Raw genomic sequence first — 21,928 nt, forward strand, 5'->3', positions numbered from 1 at the left:
AAATCCATAGATGGCACTTACTAAATTAGTTAGACCTTTTAGCTTATAACTTTAGCAGTCTACTTTTCTGCAATGTGTGCTTTCCGGTACAGGAGTGTTCCTGTGTGTTCCTTGGGGCAGACATAGGAATACCATGCCCAGAAGTTTAACTGGAATCGGTGAATCGCTCTTAGCCCACAGACCTTACCCGTTTACCAGTAAAACAGGTACCCAGTTTACCAGTAAAACAGGTACCCGATTACCAGTTTAACAGCTACCTGATTACCGGTGAAACCGGTACCCGATTACCGGTGAAACCGGTACCCGTTTACCGGTGAAACCGGTACCCGTTTACCGGTGAAACCGGTACCCGTTTACCGGTGAAACAGGTACCCGTTTACCGGTGAAACAGGTACCCGTTTACCGGTGAAACCGGTACTTGAAACAGGTACCCGTTTACCGGTGAAACAGGTACCCGTTTACCGGTGAAACAGGTACCCGTATACCGGTGAAACAGGGACCCGTATACCGGTGAAACAGGGACCCGTTTACCGGTGAAACAGGTACCCGTTTACCGGTGAAACAGGTACACGTTTACCGGTGAAACAGGTACCCGTTTACCGGTGAAACAGGTACCCAGCCACTGGCTCACGAGGAAATGCGGTTGAATGCTACCATCTTTCCAACCTGGGGGTGTTGTGGATCATTTGGTTCTAATCCCATAATGGGTCTCCCGTTGGGCTCACTGTTCCCGGGGCGGAGGCGCTCCAGCAGGCCGGGCTCCCTTCCCTCCGGTGGACACAAGGGTGTATTAATCTCTAGAGCAGGCTTGGTGTCTCCCTGGTTTAGCATCTCTTTGGGAGGTCGATACGCAACATGTTTCTATGAACGTCTTCCTAAGTGAACTAGAGATTGTTTCAAACTAGCACGGGGGCCCGACCCTCCTCAGTGAAGTCTCATCTCCGTTCACTGGGGCTGGCTCCGTCCCTCTCCCGGCCAACCTCCTGATGAACCAAACACCAGCTATGGAGCCATTTAGATCTGAATTTAAAGGTCACATTATAACAACATTTTATAGGTTTATATTAGATATTCAAACATCCCAGCCCGGCCACTCAGTAGCTGGCTTTGGATAGTCAGCTTATCGTGCAGCTTTCCTTCCCACTGCCATCCATCAACCAATCTCATGTGCCTTCCCTCTTCAAATATTCTCCAGGGTGCAATTTTCTATGTAAATTCATGCTTCTGGTTGGTGCCACATTTCCATGCCAGCCCTTTCAGAAATGTTGAATGTCAAAATGTTTAGCTGAGTCAGCGACTGCTAGCCTACAAAATGTTTTCACCAAGAGGTGTGTGTGTGTGTGTGGGGGGGGGTGGCAATTAAACAGGCCATTTATAGCATTAGGCCAGTTTTATTTGAAGTTGTATTCAAACGATCATCTCACACCAAACCATAATATACAATTTCAATAAACTGACTCAAGCAAAACGGCAAGTAGTACATTGCTGTCAGAAAAGACATCCCACTTTAGTGAGGCTATCCATTGAAGGATCTTAAATGATGCAGTTAAAGACACTCCACACCTACAAACATGCAGGCTGTGACTTTGGGCTTTCTCAGATCCTCATTTCAGTATCGCTTTATAATGTCACCACCGGCCAGCTGCATAACGCATGACTAGGTTCAACCTGGTTACACACACACACACACACACACACACACACACACACACACACACACACACACACGAGCTGACAGCCTTCAGCAGGGCCTTGCTGTTGTCAGATTCTTTGACCTTGGTCTCCATAGGATTAATCTGTTCTGAGAGTTCGAGAATGAAAAGGTAGTCAACAGAAAAAGCATGTTACACTGAACAGAACTAAATATTGCACACACGCGTTGTATGCGTGGTTAGTTTAGTCCTGTAGGGTAGAGGAGAGGAGACACAGGGCTGGGGCGGGGGGTCCTGGGATACAACGGCCCCTCGTTGCCAAGGCGCTGCTCCATTCATCCTAGTTAAGAGAGCTGTCCCGAGACCCACGCACACAACCACACACTGAACACACACCAAAGTGAGACGAGGTGTACCAAGGCGAAGGGTACACGAGGTGTACCAATGCCACTCCCCTTGCTCTGTCTGTCAGTTGTATTTCCTCCTAGCGCTGTTGTCCCCACTCTGTCTCACTCACGCAGGGCCACACGTAGCGCCACACGCTGTGAATCGACTGGCCCTTATTGTACAGCGGAAAGTGCGTTGTAGAGGGGAGACCTGAGGCTGAGCCTGCCTGCTGAGTCATTATAGCCTTGTGCTCCCATTACTCCTCTGAAAACCTAACATTATGATCAACATGCTGCATTTTGATAGCATATTCATATTTTCTACGTCATTAGACATGTCACATGTGAATTATGATTTTCCGCAAAAACCTTTTCCAATATTGAGATTGAAATGTTTTTTTAGGTATAGAGTGAGTGGTATTGTTTTTGGCTGCTCCTGTAACATCCCGTCAGTGATAGCGGTGGGAACCTCTGGTGCAGACTGCTGAGGGGACGGATTAGGAAGAGGACTCGCAGGTTTCCGGTGCAGCCGTAGCCCAAACTGTTAGAAAACGTCCATAAAATGAAAATTGGAGGAAGTTGATGAGTTCCATAACCAACACACGCTGAACGCCACTAACACTAAGGACACAAAGTCGCGTTTCCTTTCCTCAACTGTTGAACTCAGCATTTCCCTTTGTTTGGGTCTCATCCTGCCTGAAAGATTCCACTGGACTGCTCAAAGCGAGAGAGGCTTTAGGAGGTCCTGCTGTCTTTGTACATCGATGGCTCCTTGATGTTCAATGTGAACACGGACTCACTGAGCGTTATCTGGTGGTGCTGCTGTCTGTTTGGTCAATACAGGTTTTTAGTCTGAAAAATAGTTGGTGCACTCTGTTTACACTATTCATACACTATTTTCCTGGCAAAAATAAGGGCATAATGTGCTGCTAAGTTACATCAACCTTCCATGTTAAGTGAAACTGTATTTGAGTCCATCCTTCGGTCCTTCTTGATAATTAGCACTCTACAGGTGCCTGAGCCCATCCCACAATGCAATGCACCACAATGAGGGTATGTCAGTACATTGCAGGATCAACACAACTCTGTCTGTCTGTCTTACTCTCTTGCTCTGTCTCTCGGTCTCTTGCTCTGTCTCTCGGTCTCTTGCTCTGTCTCTTGCTCTGTCTCTCGGTCTCTTGCTCTGTCTCTCTCTCTGTCTCTCGGTCTCTTGTTCTGTCTCTCGGTCTCTTGCTCTGTCTCTGCCTCTCGGTCTCTTGCTCTGTCTCTCGGTCTCTTGCTCTGTCTCTCTCTCTGTCTCTGGGTCTCTTGCTCTGTCTCTCGGTCTCTTGCTCTGTCTCTGCCTCTCGGTCTCTTGCTCTGTCTCTCGGTCTCTTGCTCTGTCTCTCTGTCTCTCTTTCTGTCTCTGCCTCTCTCTCTCTGTCTCTCTCTCTATTTCTCTCTCTCTCTGTCTATCTTGCTCTCACCCTCTGTCTCTCTTGCTCTCACTCTCTGTGTCTCTTACTCTTGGTCTCTCTGCTGTAAGACAAACACTATCCTCACCATCCTTATCATTTTGACATCCATCCCCCTGAGGTCCCACTAAACAAAATAAGTAAGCACACACAGCCACACACACATCCATCTGACCGAGGACCTCCTGGGGGTTATGGGAGGAGAAGGCGTCTCCTGTCATCACTCAGAGGCAGGCTGCATTTGGTTTTTCACAAGTGATTTTGTTCAATTCCCTTTTGGCTTTTATCAGACCTTTTTCCGAGTTTATTCTTTGTTGTAGTCCTGTCAACTTGAATACCCGCTCTGTCTATGACCACAGTATATTCCTTTCTCATATTTGTGATGCATAAACCAGAAAGCGCTTATGAAGCAGGTTGAAAAGGTTTATATTTATATTATATAAAGAGATATTACTATATTATGTAAAAATGTTATTACTTTATTATGTAAAGATATTTTTACTATATATTACATATCGAGATGGCAGTATAATTGATAGAGTGCATTGTGCCTGAGGCGACCAATGTAAAATAAATACAGTAACATTGCCTAGCATATGTCCTTCAACCTCTGATATCCCATGCCATGATTTCAAATCATGACATGAGATATCAGAGTAAAGAGACCAGCACAGAGGTTAAACCAACAACTACCAGATAACCCTGGGCTGTAGATTCTGGAGGGGTAATGGTCAGCAAGAGATTCATGAGACCACCGTTCATGATGTCAGCTTGTTTTTTAAGATCCCTTCTGGACATGGGAGGGAGATGGATGGAGGCTGGCTATCTGTGTAGCTAACTGTTGACACCGCTAGAGGTCGAAGGCCTCCAGAGGAGCTCTTATCAGATGGGCTTCCTATCAGCTGGCTGCAGGATGCTGTGATAAACAGGCAGAACGGCCACAAACGTACACAGACGAATGCACACCGCGATGTGGGGCCCGATGTTACAAGAGGCTTCCAGGCTCTGGGGTTGCCTGGTGGCTAAACCAGTGGGTGTGCGCTTACCAAGGGCATGGCTGCCTGGTTTGACCTCTATTCCTCCCCTCTACTCGTACCGCTGCTCTGTGGGCTGTTTGTAGAGTAAATCCAAAACAGCGTGCATAGTTCTGAGAGGTTTAGGTGTTGAATGTCGTTGGACCTTAGTTGAAAACATAGAGTGGTTCAATTGAACGGGTGGATTTTATTCAGGGGTGGATGGTGATTGAGTGAGACAGGAGCGGCTGAATGGCGTGTTTCCTCCATAGAGCCATCTAACCCAGGGGAGTTCACATTAGTACAGAGCCTGCGGGCTCTGTACTGCAGGCCTGAAACATCGAACCATGGTTAACGGTCCAACTAAGTCCATTAGTCCTTTGATATAGCACTCTCTGGCTAAGTGACTATTTGTAAGTTGGCAGGTTTAAGTGCATCCAACTTTGAAGATAAGTCTTTTGACTTTGATTGCTGACTAATTAAGTTTACAGGGATGTGCAATGTTCTTCCTGACTCACTCTGCAGGGAGATAATACATTAAGGGTAGCTATTCAAAGGAAAACAATCTGAATTTGAAGTCATTTGATTGTGTATGCATTCCTCTTTCTTCCCCAGCATGTTGGCCTCATGGTCTCTGTTGTCCTCCCAGGTCTTTCGGAGGAAGGCGGTGGAGCTTGGTGAAAGGCTCTTACCAGCGTTCAAAACATCGACCGGGATCCCCTGGGCCCTGCTCAACCTGAAGAGGTAGGTCCCTGCTCCTCTTCAGTCTGCACGTGCTCATGAGACCCGTGTGAGTCTGCTGCCATCTATGGGTCATCATGTGCATCAGCTATTATAGTCCATACAAAGGAGGTGGGGCTGCTAACTTAAGGCATTGCCAATATTGTGTTAATATAAACTTCTTTATTGGCCACCAGGTTCCATTCCCAGATAAAACACACGTGATCTGCAGCATGTTCTGTCCTAGACTGGCCACATTAAAATAGCTTTTTGGAATAATATGTAAGGTATTTATTTGAAGATGACCAAAGGTGAGGTATAACTAGGATAAAAGGTCAATATAGGTCAGTGTTTGATCGGGACACAGTGTATGTAAACGGTCCCCAAGTGAAGGAGAACTGAGGCGCGTGTTGAGGGCTCTGTGTAGCCCAACGTTGGAACAGTTGTGACGATATTAAAAGAACATCAGGTTCTTTTTAAATCCTGTATGATGGTTTTAATTCTACCTGCACGTTGTGTTGCAGCCCTGTGCAGCACTTTGGGATTGTGCAAATGAAAAGCAAGTACAACGGAATGAGAACCTGAGACTTTTCTGACATACTAACGCAGTAGCCCCAGCAACGCACAATACTGTGGGACTCTACATAGAGCAGAATACTGTGGGCTCTACACAGAGCACAATACTGTGGGCTCTACACAGAGCACAATACTGTGGGGCTCTACACAGAGCACAATACTGTGGGGCTCTACACAGAGCACAATACGGTGGGCTCTACACAGAGCTGGAGACGTTGTAAAAACAGAAAAGGGCTACATCTTGACGGCTGGATTGGCATGGTGGCATAAAGTAATCTACTTCTCCTATTTGAAAGGGTTTGTCAACCAAATACATAATGTTATATTGTGGATTGATTGGTATGCATTGTCTCTAGTCCTATGGCCAAGAGAGTCTCCAGAGAAGTGTCCGGTGTCCAGTCACTGATGAGCAGTACATGCCGGACAGTAGGCAGCCAACCCTACAGCCCATAGCTTTGTTTCATAGACGGCTCCTTATCTTTGCCTCCAGGCTGTCGAACGCTGTGAAGTAATCATGACCTTGAAATGGTATATTAGCAAGCATGCAGGGTTTATGATAAAAGTACAGTTTTAGTAAATTGGATTATACATGATGCATAATATTTTAGATTAATATTTTTAGTGTTCCTAATCCAGTAATATATATTACAGGATTACAGCAACAATATTGACTTTGAAATATATAAATAGAATCATATGATTATTTGATGCGTGACTAAAAGATTTGTATAATATAGTGGTTTCTTTAGAATATGAGATATATAAGACTGTCTTGATAAATTTATGTCCGACATGGTATATGTGCCGCAGGAAGGATTCAGCAGGAAGGGAGCTATGGAACTGGATGACGTTTGTTTTTCAATTACTAAATGTTGCCTCCTAGTCGGCAGTAGGTGAATATAGGAAAGCCGAATGGAGATTTCCAAATGCTTGGCGGGTCCAAACCCAGGGATACATGCGCCGGTCGGCAGCCGGGATTTGAGGGCTGTAATTAAATTGGTAACTGTGAATCAATCGCGCCTCAATGTCGTTCCCCCAGGAAGAGGAACAGGGAGATGGATATCAGGGGGGGGCATAAACGCCGATAGACAATGGAGTGACAAGGAAGTGCAGAAAGAAAGTAGGCCGCTGCCGGCGTGACAGAGAAGGCGGCCGAGTAGGGCGCCCGACAAGGCCTGCAGCGCAGAGTTGAAATGATTCCTCCACCTCTGGGCTGGGATGCCATGATTTGCCATGGTCATCCTTGGAGATGCCTCTTCCTCTCTCACTCTCTGATGGATTGATCTCCCTCCATGACGGCCCCGTGGTGTATCTTGGAGTGGTCAGGGCGATTTTGGCATACTGTTCGCGGCCTTCGCCTGCGGGCTTTACACCTCGAGCCCGCCGTACATATAGGTACAGGTTATTTTCAGAGGGAGTCCGGTTCACACTCTGAAAGGGTTGATGCAATACTGTAGATACATCATCCTGATGAACTGGTTCAGCTTACCCACCTGCTGTTCTAGACTCATGTTGCTAGCAGATTTGCTAAACACCTGCAACCCAGCGTGCTGTGAGTGGATGAGTCACGCCTGGCTAAGACATTTATCTATGTTTTTTGACATAATTGAGGCACCTAACCCAGTAGGGTGAAGACCGTCTCTCATGAGCACACCAGGCGACCCCACAAGGAGGGCCAGTTATCTATGAAACCAAAGCCCTGCTCTGAGTCTGAACTATATCGTGCCAGCCAGCGATTTAGATACAATAATCTGCTATAACGCTCATCATTACCCTTATCGGGGAGTGAAAATTAATCGATGCCGACATATCTTTCTGGCAAAGTCACAAAGCCTAGCTATGTGGCTTTTTGTGACCTCGGTTTGTCTCGTCCTAGCATCGTTGGTGCCGACATGAACTACAATGTTGTCGAAACTAGTGTCGGTGTTTGGTGCATCTAAACTCTGTATGCACCCTAAGATTAGCTTCAATGTCGGGAGCCCTGGCCCCGGGTAGGTAAATAACTTGCATTATGTAGTCCAACTTTACGTGTAACAGAGTCGCCTATGACTAGCGTTTTTACCCCCGACAAAGACTTGCGAGGCAGGCTGCTGTCCGCCTTCGCAAGTGGTGCTGCCGACAGGGTTGCCTTGATGGAGTCACTGCTATCGATGGCGTTAGCTCTTCGAGTCCGCCTGGCGGGTCTTTTTCTCTATACTTTCTGGAGTATCTGTCTTCTTTATGCCCGCTACCCTTTCATCCTCCAACTGACATATACGTCTCTCTAACAGAACTATCTTATCCATGAGAAAGGCGGAACAAGAGCAACCAGAGTCCATGCTTACCGTGGTTGATGCAGACGGAGCTCCAACGATGAAACAGCGAATACAATACAGAGTATACAGAACAACTCGCAGATATAAATACCAGAAAAATGGATACAAACCGAGATAGCAGGTCGACGCTAAGCGTCCTGCTAACCAAACCAAGTGGGCTACCCGGAAGTTGCGTCCTCGGCGTCACACAGCAGCCTCGGGTCAGCCTGTGGAGAGAGAGCACAGGTTACACAGCACACGCAGTGGTTGGGACATCCTTCTGAATGAGACTCCACTGCTGTGTGAGAGACACCGCCATGACACACACACACAGAAATACACACAGAAACACACAACCTAATTGCAGTCTATAACAGGCCGAATAATGTTGTTTCATGAAATTCATTTCGTAACAATCATCAACCCCAGTTCCACTGCGTCGACCGGGGTCTGAGGCCAGGGCCCGGGCGGACGGAGGCCTTGGGGTCCCGTGTCTGGGCGGCAGGGGGCTTAATCCACGCTGTAATGGGAAACTAATTCTGGCTGGCACTGTGTGAGGCTTGAAGCTTCTAGATCATTAGTATGGGTACCCAGAAGAAGTGTGTGTGTGCGTGTGTTTTTTCCTTTCTCATGTAAGCACTTCCCCAAGTCTCGGCTTCTAATTTTTCTCAATTGCTGCCCCCCCCCCACACACACACATCATCAGTAACCTTGATAGATGAAGGGATTGCATGAACCCTGTGTGTGTGGGTGGGGGGGGTTTCTGTATTCATGAATGGTACTTCGAAGCGCCATCGCCAACATGTCCATCATTCCTCGCCCTGGAAGTCATCTGCCTCTGCTCATCTAACACACGCACACGAGATGCATACACACACACACGAGAATGAATTCATACACACACGAGAACGAATGCATACACAAACACGAGAACGAACACATACACACACAAGAGAACGAACGCATACACACACACACGAGAATGAATTCATACACACACGCACACGAGAACGAACACATACACACACACACGAGAACGAATGCATACACACACGCACACGAGAATGAATGCATACACACACACGCGAGAACTAACTAATACACACACACACAAGAGAACAAACGCATACACACACGCGTAAACGAACGCATACACACACACGAGAACGAACGCATACACAAACACACAAGAGAACGAACGCATACACACACACACACACACACACACACACACACACTCAGGGTTGCCAACTTTGGCTGGAGTGAGACTCTAAAATATTAGCGTGAGCGGGGAATATTTTTGACAACCCTAACCCTAATTTTTTTTTTTTTTTTAGGCCTGTTGTATGCCACAGTGGCAGTTTTGGCCTGCTTCACAACCTCTGCAGGAGGTTCGTATCTGTAGCAGGGTTCAAGGCTGCTCATTTTCATAGTCATGATTGACGACAGGGTGCCTTCAAGGGACAGTCTGTTCCTGGTGTCAGTCTTGTTTAGGCCAATCTGTGAAAATGTTCGCTCAGCATCCGCATTAGAGTGAGGCATGCTCAACACAATCTGGGCCACCTTGGATAATTTGGGAAATTTAAAAGTGCCACTTGCCCGATTCTTATGATTTCCCAGATATACCCATAGGGGGGCCATCCTGTGGTACTCCCCATCCTCATTTGCCCTGATGACCGCCTCCCCCCAGATGGATGCAGGTATATCTTCCTCCTCCATCATCTGAAACTCTAGGAACTCATCATTCAGCTGGTCCTGCTCCCTTGGTTGGTTGTAGGGCAGGTGATGGTTGAATCTAAACAGATATAGTGGTTTGAGAAAAGGGTCTTTGCAACAGAATCAGAATGAACCAATATCACTCTACAGCCAGAATCAGAATGAACCAATATCACTCTACAGCCCAGGTGGCTGCATACATACCTATGAACAAAGTAGAGCACATCATCAAAGGTGGTATCCATTTTTTGTCTGAAGTCCACGAACCTTGAATGCTCCAGCACAGGGTCATGTAAAGGGAGCTTAGCTGTGGCGTACTCAACCGCCTTCACAAAAAAGCTCCTGGCTGCGAGATGGAAGTTTTTAGCCGAATCCATGGAGACATCATCTGCTTCCACAAGGCGGTTTAATGAGGTCCTCGTTGTGAAGCCCACACCAAGCTGAGAATCTAAAAAGGTATGTATGGATAATTTAGTGCTTAGAGTAACGGAAGACCTGCAGACAATGCAAACATTGAACACGAACAACCTGATCTTGAATACACAAATAGAAGAAATAGATTAGCGAAAATACGGACTCTCACACATTACCCTAAAAAATATACCCCCTTGTAAATTATCCCTATTCATACAATTACTTAAGGCACAGGGCTAAAGGAACTCTAAAATAGTGACGTGAATAGTATAGTAGACAAATAACGTTTTATATATTTGTGAGTTCAACTACAAATAAAAAACTAAATTCCACAATAAGTGCTATGTACTTGTTCATGAAGTAGATAGACACAAGGGTCTTGCCGCTGGAATAGCAGGTTGAAATGTGTGAAAGTTATCAGAGTCGACTGGTAGAACAAGAGATGGATCTCCGTCATTGGGTCCTGGAACGATTCACGCAGCCGGACACACCTGGCTTGCTTCTCATCTGTGGAGTTAAAGAAGAGGCACAGCAAAACAAATAAATAATATTATTTTTGAAACATTTTCATATTCCTTGACACTGTGAACTTGTGACAAGCGAAAAACTGATACCTTGTTACATTAGATGGATACATCAAATAGGTTTCAAAATCTAAACTAGGCTTATACTTACGGATGCTTCCAAAATAACTCTTGAGTGCATTATAGAGACGTAGAATCCGACTGACCACCATCTCCAAACTAAGCCATCTTGTGCTCACATGCAGCAGTGTCTCCATGTAGCTTGTGTCACAAAACGTACAGAATTCTGTGACGATAAAATGTAGATTACAGCAAACAACCAGTGCAATGATTAAAGAAAAAAATAATAATACTTTATCTGTATGTAAACTAGATCTTGAGAAATGAAATGAGTTAATTACCATCCAATATGTTCTTGCGTTTGGTGCTAGCTTTGAACCAAAAGCCTACATCTACTGCCAGGTCCTCAACATCGAACCCTGTGATCTGAAAGGATTTATTTTCTTTTTAAAGAAGGAATTGCTAATGCAAATGGGACAGGTTTCCTATGGAATACCAACTTAACATTATAATGCTATGACATTTACATTTAGCAGACGCTTTTATCCAAAGCGACTCGCAAGGATAATAACATTCAACCTACAACAACAAATACTGCTAGGTAGTGCTAGTAATTGTAAGTTAGGAAAGGAGGTACTCTCTGAAGAGCTGGGTCTTCAATTGCTTCTTCTATGACTAGACTAATTGAGCAATTTACCTCACTGTACACGGCACCAGCAGCGGAGGCATTGTTGTGCACTATGTGGCATGGGCAACCTAGGATGGACACTGAAGGGTTTTCTTTCAGCACCCTCGATTTGATAGAGTTTCTGTCTCCCATATTTACGCTGGCATTGTCAACAGAAAGAGCAATGCAATTCTGCCAAGGTATACTCAGTGATGTTGCTAGGTACGCGTCCTGCGTCCCTGACGCATTAAAATCTGAAAGGACGCACTAAACTCACTATCCATGCGTCCCGGGGACGCATCTCATTTTCCCCATGAAAAACGACACATTGTGAACATTAAACAACTCGTGTTTAATCACAGTAACTGGCCAAAGAAACCTTCTTGTGAGCAGATCGGACAAGCGCTGTTTCAACCCTCTGCGCATCTACTTGGCGCAGACGTGATCCCCTGTACAAAGTATCGCGACATGCTAATTTAGCCGCTACCAAAACAACTAGCTCGTCACCGCTGATTTCATTTCAACAATTAAAAATACGAACTTCATAGTAAATAAACCCACGTTTCCACTGCTCGATGCTGTGCTCATTCGTGTCGAATGAGCAAATCAAACAGGATTTTTTTGCAATCCTTCTGATTGAATATATGTACATTTATGACAAAATCGTGAGGACTAGGCTTGTGACACACACACACACACGAATGTGGCGCTCGCGCGGTAATAGCTCATTGGCGCCACCTAGTGACCATTATGTGCAAATGCACAGCCTCTCATTAAAATGACTAAGGGGGTCATTTGACCCCTCTTGCGGCGCTAGGAGTAAGTAAAAATGGCCCGGCGTTTCTAGTGTTAAACATGAACGGTTGAGTACTCCAGCTCTAACCATATCATACCACCATCAAGGAGTTTAACACTATTAATTTAATTTAAGAAATAGAATAATAATAAAAAAGAAACACATTTTTTAAACTGGGGCGTCGACTCGGGACCCATTGAATTTCTCAGGGACCCACCCAACTCGCCACCTGTGGGTCCCGGGGACTCACTACATTGAAAACCTATCAACATCACTGTATACTGTGCCCCTTCAACACAGAGTCAATCTTGCTGAAAATGGTTGCCGCAGTGCCACAGCCTTCTCCAGTTGTTATTCCCATATCCAAAAATCTATGGGCTACCCCATTGGTCTCCCAGATTTTGACAGTCAAAGGGTTCATCTTTGCCTTTCCTTAAGAAAAAGCCACAAGTTTTACACAATCAGACAATAATTGAATCCGCCATCGTCAGTAAAGCAGCAATTCAAGCAATGCACAACTTGTAATTCTCTATACCTATTATATGTTGGATTGATCAGATGTGGGATTCAAGCACCATGTAAAAGCCTAATGGGAGAGGGAAAATAATTAAAAAAGGTCACCTGTATCATTGGACCCATCTGTCGACAGAGTGAATGGTTTAATCTTCATGTTGCATACCAGCTCATTCAGCAAATAAGGACTTATTGCCTTGTTAATGATGGCTGATGTCTTTGTTCTTGCGGAACAATACTTCTTGGCAATTTTAGAATCTGGAAAGCACTCTTTAAATAGCGGGCTGAGGTGGTCAGCAAAGGCTATAGGGATATTGTGGCTGACCAGGGTCACTGCCACTTTGATCTCTGCCCTTCTAGCCTGTAAAAAAAAGTTTACAAAGAATTTACATTTGAGGTAAAATACGGCAAATGCATAGCCAAAGCACACATATGATTGGAATCAAATGATCACCTGAGTGTCCAGATTCATCTCTTCAGCCCTCGAACAAACAATTCTATCCATTTTGTTGGTACTGTCAAGGATTTTTTGTTTTTTTATATGACTCTCTCTGGTGATATGCCGCTGAACATCTGCCCTGCCTTGATGCCTGCATTCTAATTCGTGCCGGCAGACGTCACACCAAAAGTGAAACTCAGTTGTTCCCTGTTTAATGAAAGGCCACTCTTTAGTCCAGGCACTGTTAAATTTGGAATTGTATGCAGCGGCCCCTGATTTGGCCCTTTTCTTCTGCTTCACTGTTGGCTCTGTGCTTGTATCTTCCTCCTCCTCCACCACATCCTCCTCCTCCTCCTCCACCAGCACCTCATCATCCAACACCACCACTTCATTGTCTTTCTCCACTCTTTCCTCTATCTAAAAAAGTAGGCTGTGTTAAAAAACCTGCAGCCTTATAATGACATGGTAGCCTAATCATGACATCTCCATTAAAATTACATGTAGGCCTGGATTTTCCTGTGCTAACATTGGTAAGACAAGTTCATATTTTGAGTTGTGGTGAGGTATCAGGTGGAGGGCACACTGTCCATCTTTTAATGAAAAGGTAGGCTAGTGTAAAAGTTTTTTTTTGCTAACAAACAACTACCATTAAATGGTAAAATAGACCATTAAATCATTTTTTGAATAGCTTACCTGCTGACGCTCTGCTTCATTCTTCTCTCCATGTCCATGATCCGTATTTCTCTTGAAATATTTCAGCAAGCTCATCTAACAAAACGTCATTGCACATGATCCTTTTATTTAGCAATTAACTAGCCCTCATAACACACGTGAGAAAATGTTTGCAACTAGTTGAAGTCTTTACTGTCTCAGCACACAACTAGACTGATTAAGCAAGGCTACGTCTGTAGTGACAAGGTACACTATTGTATTAGACAATTTATTATTCGATTTATTAGGCTACTTTATCTGCTTACCTTGCTTAATTGTCATCCAAACTTTGAAACGCACATCAGTGGGCTCCGACTTCGAACCTATACGCTCTGAACTCTCTCTGACCTTTTCAAACGCAACATAGTATCAGGTGCGTGGTTTTCAGCGAATCAACGATCAGAGAATACTGCCGTGGTCACGTTGTAGGTAGGCAGATGTTACGGCTGCTAGTCTGCTCCCGCAGAAAATGAACGGGAGAATTTTTTTATTTGGCGTGACATTTCTTGCGTGTGCGTGACAGCGTGAGATTGATGGTGAAAGCGTGAGAGTCATGCCAGGGGCGTGACTGTTGGCAACCCTGCACACTTACTTACTTACTTACACAGGAACGAATGCATACACACTGGCATACTGGCATACAAGGCAGTCGATGGAACTGCCCCTGCCTACCTCCAAGCATTGCTAAAGCCACACACCCCAGCTCGATCCCTCCGCTCAACTACCTCAGCAGGACGTCTGGTACCGCCATCGCTAACAGCTAGCAAAGGCCGTTCAGCAAAGTCACTACTTTTCTCGGTTTTGGGACCTCAGTGGTGGAACTAGCTCCCTGCCACTCTCAGGACCGCAGAGTCGCTCACTATCTTCCGAAAAAGACTCAAGACTCACCTGTTCAGAGTCCACCTTGACACTGCATAGCCACCCTCCCCCTTCTGGCCACCAGTGTACACTGTATTGTATTGTGTTGTATTGTATTGTATTGTATTATGGTACTTGTAGTACTGTGTAGCAACTGCAGTAGCTGCTATCATTGCTGTAACACAGGGAATTGGTTAGCCTAGCGATTGTTGTACTTGCACTTGGTTCTATGAACATCCTTTCTGTACCGATATATTGATGCACTTCTTATGACAAATGTACTTATTGTAAGTCGCTTTGGATAAAAGCGTCTGCTAAATGTAAAATGTAAATGTAAATGTACACACACACACGAGAAGGAATGCATACACAGTACACACACCCGAGAACTTTGGATTGGTCCTGCTGGTCTGTCCCCATGCGCCTCTCCTATCAACTCATAAGGGCCTTCCACTAATGTCTCAGCTTACTGCAACGCTTCTGTCTTTAATCAACACAATTTAGAATCCTATAACATCTCATTCAAACCTTTATTGTGTATTTTTCTGCGAGTTTGAGTTTTCTCCTTTACCTGTATAAAGTTAATTTAAGCTCAGTCTGTGTTAGAAACAAGAACCCAAAGCTGACCTGTGTTCCTCTGACCCTCCGCCAGCGGGATCGGGAGGAACTGGCCCTGGGCGTCGGGCGGCAGCAGCATCCTGGCCGAGTACGGGACGCTGCATCTGGAGTTCATGCACCTGAGCAAGCTCTCTGGGAACCCCGAGTTCGCTCAGAAGGTACCGCTGGGGGACGAGGTCCGGTCCAGGGGAGAATTGATTCCCAACCCGTTAGAACCGGGCCTTCAAACATTTCCAGAAAAAACACATAGAGTCCAGAAAAGGGAAACATTTTGTGAATTGTTCTGAAAGTTTAAATGTTGGTATATCATTAAATTTGTACAACTAGCCTTTGTTGCCACCTAGTTCATAATATGCAGCTAAACCACTGTGTCTTTGCACTACTTTTGGGTTTATTTAGGTCTCAGGCATCTTTTCTTGTGTTTCTCTCACAAATTGTATTATTTTATATTATTCCATTGATGAAGGGAGCCTTAGATTCAAGCATTTCATTCCTGTTGCTTTAATTGTTGTGAATATGACACATCTTGAAAAACAATTACTTTTTTTCTGATGAATATGCCAGTCCTTGGAACAATAACGGTTGGGACCCCTGCTGTAGAGGAGGCTGTGTGTGAAGTCATGTCAGGGTTGTGCATGAGCAACGCCCTCCCAGTCCCTTTCACTGGCCATGAAGTCTGAATTAATTGTATTGATCCATGGTTGTTGTATTGTATTGATTGTGATTTCTCTATTCAGGTGATGAACATCCGGAAAGTGCTGGAACGATTGGACAAACCTCACGGCTTGTATCCCAACTACCTGAACCCCAACAGCGGGCAGTGGGGGCAACGTGAGTCCACCTAGCACCATTTTTTCTCACCCCCTTCGCCCTGTCCCCCAGGCTCCCTCAATCCCATCTACTTCTTTGTCATGTTCACTCCGAGACCATGACATGTGCTTGGCCGTGTGCATTTATATACCGACAGAGACCACCAAATCCAGACCCACTTTCCTTCACTTTCCTGCTTGCAAAGATTGTATGGATTCAGTCTGTACAATATGTAACGGTGCCTAAAGAATCATGGTGACCTTATATAGGCCGTCTGCATCCTGCTCCTTATGGGAGAGTCCTACAGTCTGATGTCCTATTGGAGTATGCAGGGTCTGGTGCCTCAGGTCACTCTCAACAAGAGGCTGCGCCTGGTTAATGGCATCCTTATACTGTAGATAGGCCTTGTGCGGGAAGCCATTGTTATCTGTGTACAAGCACAGCCAGCCAGAAGGCCAGCCACTAGGATGCTGTCACCGAATACATCACACTCCTGTCAAACGCACTCCGTCACACACTGTGTCTGTGTGTGCGTGTTTGTGGTCAACAAACTTTACATCTCTAAATGTTTTCTCTTGCAGATCACGTTTCTGTTGGCGGTCTGGGTGACAGTTTCTATGAGTATCTGCTGAAAGCCTGGATTATGTCTGACAAGACTGACGAGGAAGCCAAGAAGATGTACTACGATGCCCTGCAGGTAGGTGGATGGTGTGAGGATGGTCTCTCGAGAGAGAAAGAAGCTCTCATACTTTGAGTCTTTAGGCCGCATTGAAGCTCTGCTGTAACCAAGTCCAACTCGGATTGAGGAGTGCATCCCAAAGCCAATGACATGAGTTGGTTGTTTCCTACTTTATTAAAAATACACCTTTGATTCACCAATTGAACCAATCTCAACCTCAGTACTGTTGTAGTTAATCTACTCCTTGCTTAGGCAGATGCATAATGAGGATGTATAGATAAGCCTCTGGAAGACATTGCTGCCTTTCTGAATGGTAAACTAAGTTTACATGAAGCTTACATGAAACGACACATCCTCACAAAACGACCAATCACAGTGAAGGGATGGGGTACTGGTGAAGAGCAGCATCCTCCTCTGAACAAGGTGGGTGCCAGGTGGGCCGAGAACCAGGGGAGGGAAACATGCAGAGAACATCAGCAACCATAGGAAACTAATCAAGGAGAATCTGTTCCCCACACACACACACACACTCACACACACACATTAGCAAATCGAAAAGCAGATGCAGCTGCCGCTCCAGCCCACACCGTGGTAATCAGTGTTCTTGGAAGGGAGTTAATGTGGATGAGAAGAGGTGAAGGAAGTGGCCGCCCGGCTATGGGCTGGTATCATAATGAGGACCGTTGGCGACGCAGCAGTAAAAAGCACTAAGGCACCTGTGTCTTTATCTCTGTGTAGCACCTCTAGCACTCACTCTAAATTGCCTTTATTGGTTTTCTTGTCATGAAATGTGACATTCTTATTACCATAAGTATGAATTATGAAGATTTCCCCTCAACAAAATGTGAAACATTTGACTAAGATTTGGAACTTGTTCTCTAATTCGAATCCACTTTATCCAAAGCATCGTATTGAATTTCAGATTCAGGTTATGTCATTCAAGTAGCTCGCTAAGTTTCTGTTTTTTAAAAGGAACTGCTATAAGCAATCCATATACATTGGTCTGCAGCTGTATTTGACATTATGGCATTAATGGTTTTAATGGTTGTCTTTGTGAACCTTTGGCTTACTGAAGCAGTAAACCCTGAACATAGTGGTGCAGTAGTTGCAATATTGCATAAGTAAACATCCCCATAAACCAACCGAGTTAACGGTTGAATGATCTTGTATTTTTGGTTATGGGATATATCCCATATCTACAATAAAATGCTAGTTTTTTTCCTGACACCAACATTTGATTGGAGTACAAAAATGTCCCGTTTCAGCCAATTATAGGATAGAACCAGCAATCAGGGAACTTGTCTTTTCCCTATTAGAACACTTGAGGTAGGTTTAGGTACCTTGTGTTACATATGTCCCCGCCCCCCCTCCCCGCTACACACAACACTGGGGCTTCCCTGAATTCATAATTAGTAATATCTGTATATTCGGTGGAGAGAAAATAAATCAGTCGATTCATAGTGCACATCTTTCACTGTTACCGCAGCGGGCGGAGACCACGGCTGCACAATCAGGGTTTGATCTAATGATCCTTTTTTCGGTTAAATTGGTGAAACAAAGGTGTAATTTTAATAAAGTAGCAGAACAACAACATCACGTCAGTGGCTTTGCGGTCCACCGGTCAGTCTGAGTTGGCCTTGGTCACATCAGAGCTTCAGCCTAAAGACCCCCGCTCTGGACAGTATGAGGCCTTCTTTCAATGATCTTAGGTGGTTTCAACATTAAGCATTTTAAATAAATTTCACGGCAGGACTAGTGCTATTTACCGGTGATAAATCACCCAGAAGCTATTGTGAGGGTCGGATCGTCGCTATCTGTTCTATTTATGGTGACTACATAACCAGCACATTAATTATGGTAGGTACAGCTGTTTGGTGTCTTATGGACTCGTGTGAACATTGAAATAGCCGCTGAATACGTTCATTATTACATCCCTTCTTAAACCATTAGAAGGGTAATGCCGCACTTGGTAATGTGTATCCTCACACTGGACGGCAGCTGTCAAAGTGCTAGCAGAATATTCAACCATGTTTGAACGTCCAAAACTAACTGATGATAATCCTGTCCTCCTATACTTGGCAATTCTTATGATGCTTACCGGTTCCTAAACAGAAGCGTTGACGTGAAGAGTTCTCAACGTCTAGCTCACTGACACATATATTTCATCACTGGGATATCCAGATGACATGTAACATAGCCTGCTATCCGCAGTCCCCAACTATGCATATACGTTAAAAAAAGTATAATCTTTTGTATACATTTGTTTGTATTAAATGAAACCAAGCATTCAAAAACTGAGATTCGACCCCCCACCTCACAAACAGATACCAGTCCATTCTGGCTCAGGCCGCACAAACACAGGAGGGGTGTATCTAAGTATCCATCGTTGGTTTTCCTCTGCGTCCCTCAGGCCATCGAGACCAACCTGATCAGGAAGTCCAGCGGGGGGCTGACATACATCGCTGAGTGGAAGGGGGGTCTTCTGGAGCACAAGATGGGCCACCTGACGTGCTTCGCGGGGGGCATGATCGCCCTGGGTGCGGACGGCGCCCCCGGCGACCAGACCGGCCACCAGATGGAGCTGGCGGCCGAGATCGCTCGCACCTGCCACGAGTCGTACGCCCGTACAAGTATGACCAGGAGCACAGTCCTCTCCTTATAGATCATACACGCACACACGTCGCGGAACACCACTCTGACCGCAACACGCACACACGTAGGGGGGTCGTGGGCCACCACTCTGACCGGCACCAACGCGTGCACCTTAGGGTGCGTGTGGAGAAACAACATGCACACCGAGGTCCTCACAGCACTCTCTCTGAGCGTGGGGTCTCTCTCTCTCTGAGCGTGGGGTCTCTCTCTGAGCGTGGGGTCTCTCTCTCTCTGAGCGTGGGGTCTCTCTCTCTCTGAGCGTGGGGTCTCTCTCTCTCTGAGCGTGGGGTCTCTCTCTCTCTGAGCGTGGGGTCTCTCTCTGAGCGTGGGGTCTCTCTGAGCGTGGGGTCACTACTCTCTGAGCATAGGGTCACTTCACTTTCTGAGCATGGGGTCACCTTTTCGTTTTATCTCTAAGAATTATTTTATTATTTTCATTATTTTTAATTTAATGACAGAATTAGATGTTGATTTATCATAATTTAATTATAATTTAGTTTAAAAAAAATTTTTTTTACTTATTAGTGCTGTCAGTTTATGGTGTTATTAACGGTGTTAACGCAAACCAATTTTAACAGCGTTAATTTTTTTATCGCACGATTAACGCTTTTTTGGCTTGGCAAACATAGTTTTCTCACCTGCTGTCTAGCAACAACTAGTCACGTTAGAAAAACGACAACACCATACCGGATCTAGCTACACCGGAAACAAAACAACAAGCACGCCGCACAAACTTGTTGGGGCAAGCAAGGATACGGAGTGGGTGAAAACTCCTTAAAAGTGTGTGTGTGTTTGTGCGTCAGTCTGTTCGAGCCTGCACGAGAGTTCAATTTTGTCATTGTTGTCATCGTTGCGTATGTTGAGTGAGTGAGAGGTTGCGGGTGCACTGCTCAGGCTGCCGGACGGCGCTGCAAGGAACTTTTATAAACGCAATATTGTTATCCCGCAGTAATCAGCCCGACAGCCCCGAAACGTTAACGGCCCACCGGGAATTCTCCCGACTCTCCCGATTAGCACTCCGCCACCGTGTGTGTGTGTGTGTGTGTGTGTGTGTGTGTGTGTGTGTGTGTGTGTGTAGACGTTATTCGATAGCCTGGTAATGTGTATAGGCCTACGTAGGGTAGGAATATTTCTACTGTTCTTATTTCCCATCTTTGCTGAGCAAGAGTTTTATTCGAAAGTTCAGTGATTGAAACAAATAAAAGCCGGGGCTATTGAAGTTTAACGGTAGGCCTACCACTGCCATGCACCTACCCGTTGTCAAGTGGACCGGGTTGAATTCACTGCGGGTCTCCCTTCTTAATGTTCTTCTCAACACTCTCTGATCTCACTAAAAGGCTAGCAGCACGAAATCAAGGGATATTTAGAATCGAAAAAAAAAAGTGATTAATCGCAAGTTAACTATGACATTACTACGATTAATCGCGATTAAATATTTTAATCACTTGACAGCACTACTTATTTGTTATTCAGCGTGTGAAAAGTAAACCAATGAGCTTCTAGAGTGACCTCATTGACGGGAGGCTTTGAATCATAAAGGCCCAAAGAGATGCAGGAGAACGACTACGGAGAGGAGACCGCGCTGTTCTATTAACGGGTTTAACACAAAAGCACTTGGAGGGATTTGTCTGGACATGTTCAGGACGATTTACTGACTTGAATGTCATGACACGTTCAGGCAACGCTCCTCCAGACGCTGACGTGATGCCCCCGTGAACGTTAGGTCGAAGTCGGCCCTCATGAATATTCAGACTATTTCATGCATTTAGGTCTTCAAGACTTCCATGCAAAACACGTCGACCCTTTAATTATGAATCGGTCAATGCCTGTAATAAATTATTTATTCTTCCACAATTAGTCCAATCAACCAACATGCTGAGGCGTGGTATCCCGGTTTGGACGCCCTCAGCTCCTCTGCTCCTCTGGCTGTCTCTAGTTGTTTGGTGGTAATGGGATGTTCCTGGTTCCCCTGCAGCTCTGAAGCTGGGACCAGAGGCCTTCCGCTTTGACGGGGGCGTGGAGGCCATCGCCACGCGACAGAACGAGAAGTACTTCATCCTGAGGCCGGAGGTCATCGAGACCTTCATGTACATGTGGAGGTTCACCCACGACCCCAAGTACCGCGACTGGGGCTGGGAGGCCGTCCAGGTAGGGGCACTCTGGTTCAGTCGCTTTAGTCCTGAATTAATATTGATGGATGGATGGAATAAAACTATTTCCACCTCCTTTCCTTTCTTTCCCTCTATTTGTTCTGTTTTTCTTGCTAGCTGTCTCTCTTATAACACTTGGACATTGTAAAGATATGTGTATTGGTGATGTACAATGCACTCTGGGTCCTATTTAACCGGTTCTGTGAGGTGCTTTAGTTTGCTACAG

General features: G+C 45.4%; 1 protein-coding gene across 1 annotated transcript in view; it reads left to right on the forward strand.

Annotated features, from left to right (window-relative positions):
- The window catches only part of man1a1 (mannosidase, alpha, class 1A, member 1), a 99,245-nt gene that overhangs the window by 70,030 nt on the left and 7,287 nt on the right, over nucleotides 1–21,928 (forward strand). The window contains exons 5-10 of the mRNA XM_030344382.1: nucleotides 5,155–5,249; nucleotides 15,446–15,569; nucleotides 16,149–16,242; nucleotides 16,803–16,918; nucleotides 19,311–19,530; nucleotides 21,528–21,700. Coding sequence (XP_030200242.1) covers nucleotides 5,155–5,249; nucleotides 15,446–15,569; nucleotides 16,149–16,242; nucleotides 16,803–16,918; nucleotides 19,311–19,530; nucleotides 21,528–21,700 — 822 coding nt within the window. The remainder of the gene's footprint in view (nucleotides 1–5,154; nucleotides 5,250–15,445; nucleotides 15,570–16,148; nucleotides 16,243–16,802; nucleotides 16,919–19,310; nucleotides 19,531–21,527; nucleotides 21,701–21,928) is intronic.

This window comes from Gadus morhua, chromosome 21, assembly GCF_902167405.1.
Source record: "Gadus morhua chromosome 21, gadMor3.0, whole genome shotgun sequence".
In the NCBI taxonomy this organism is placed as follows: domain Eukaryota; kingdom Metazoa; phylum Chordata; class Actinopteri; order Gadiformes; family Gadidae; genus Gadus; species Gadus morhua.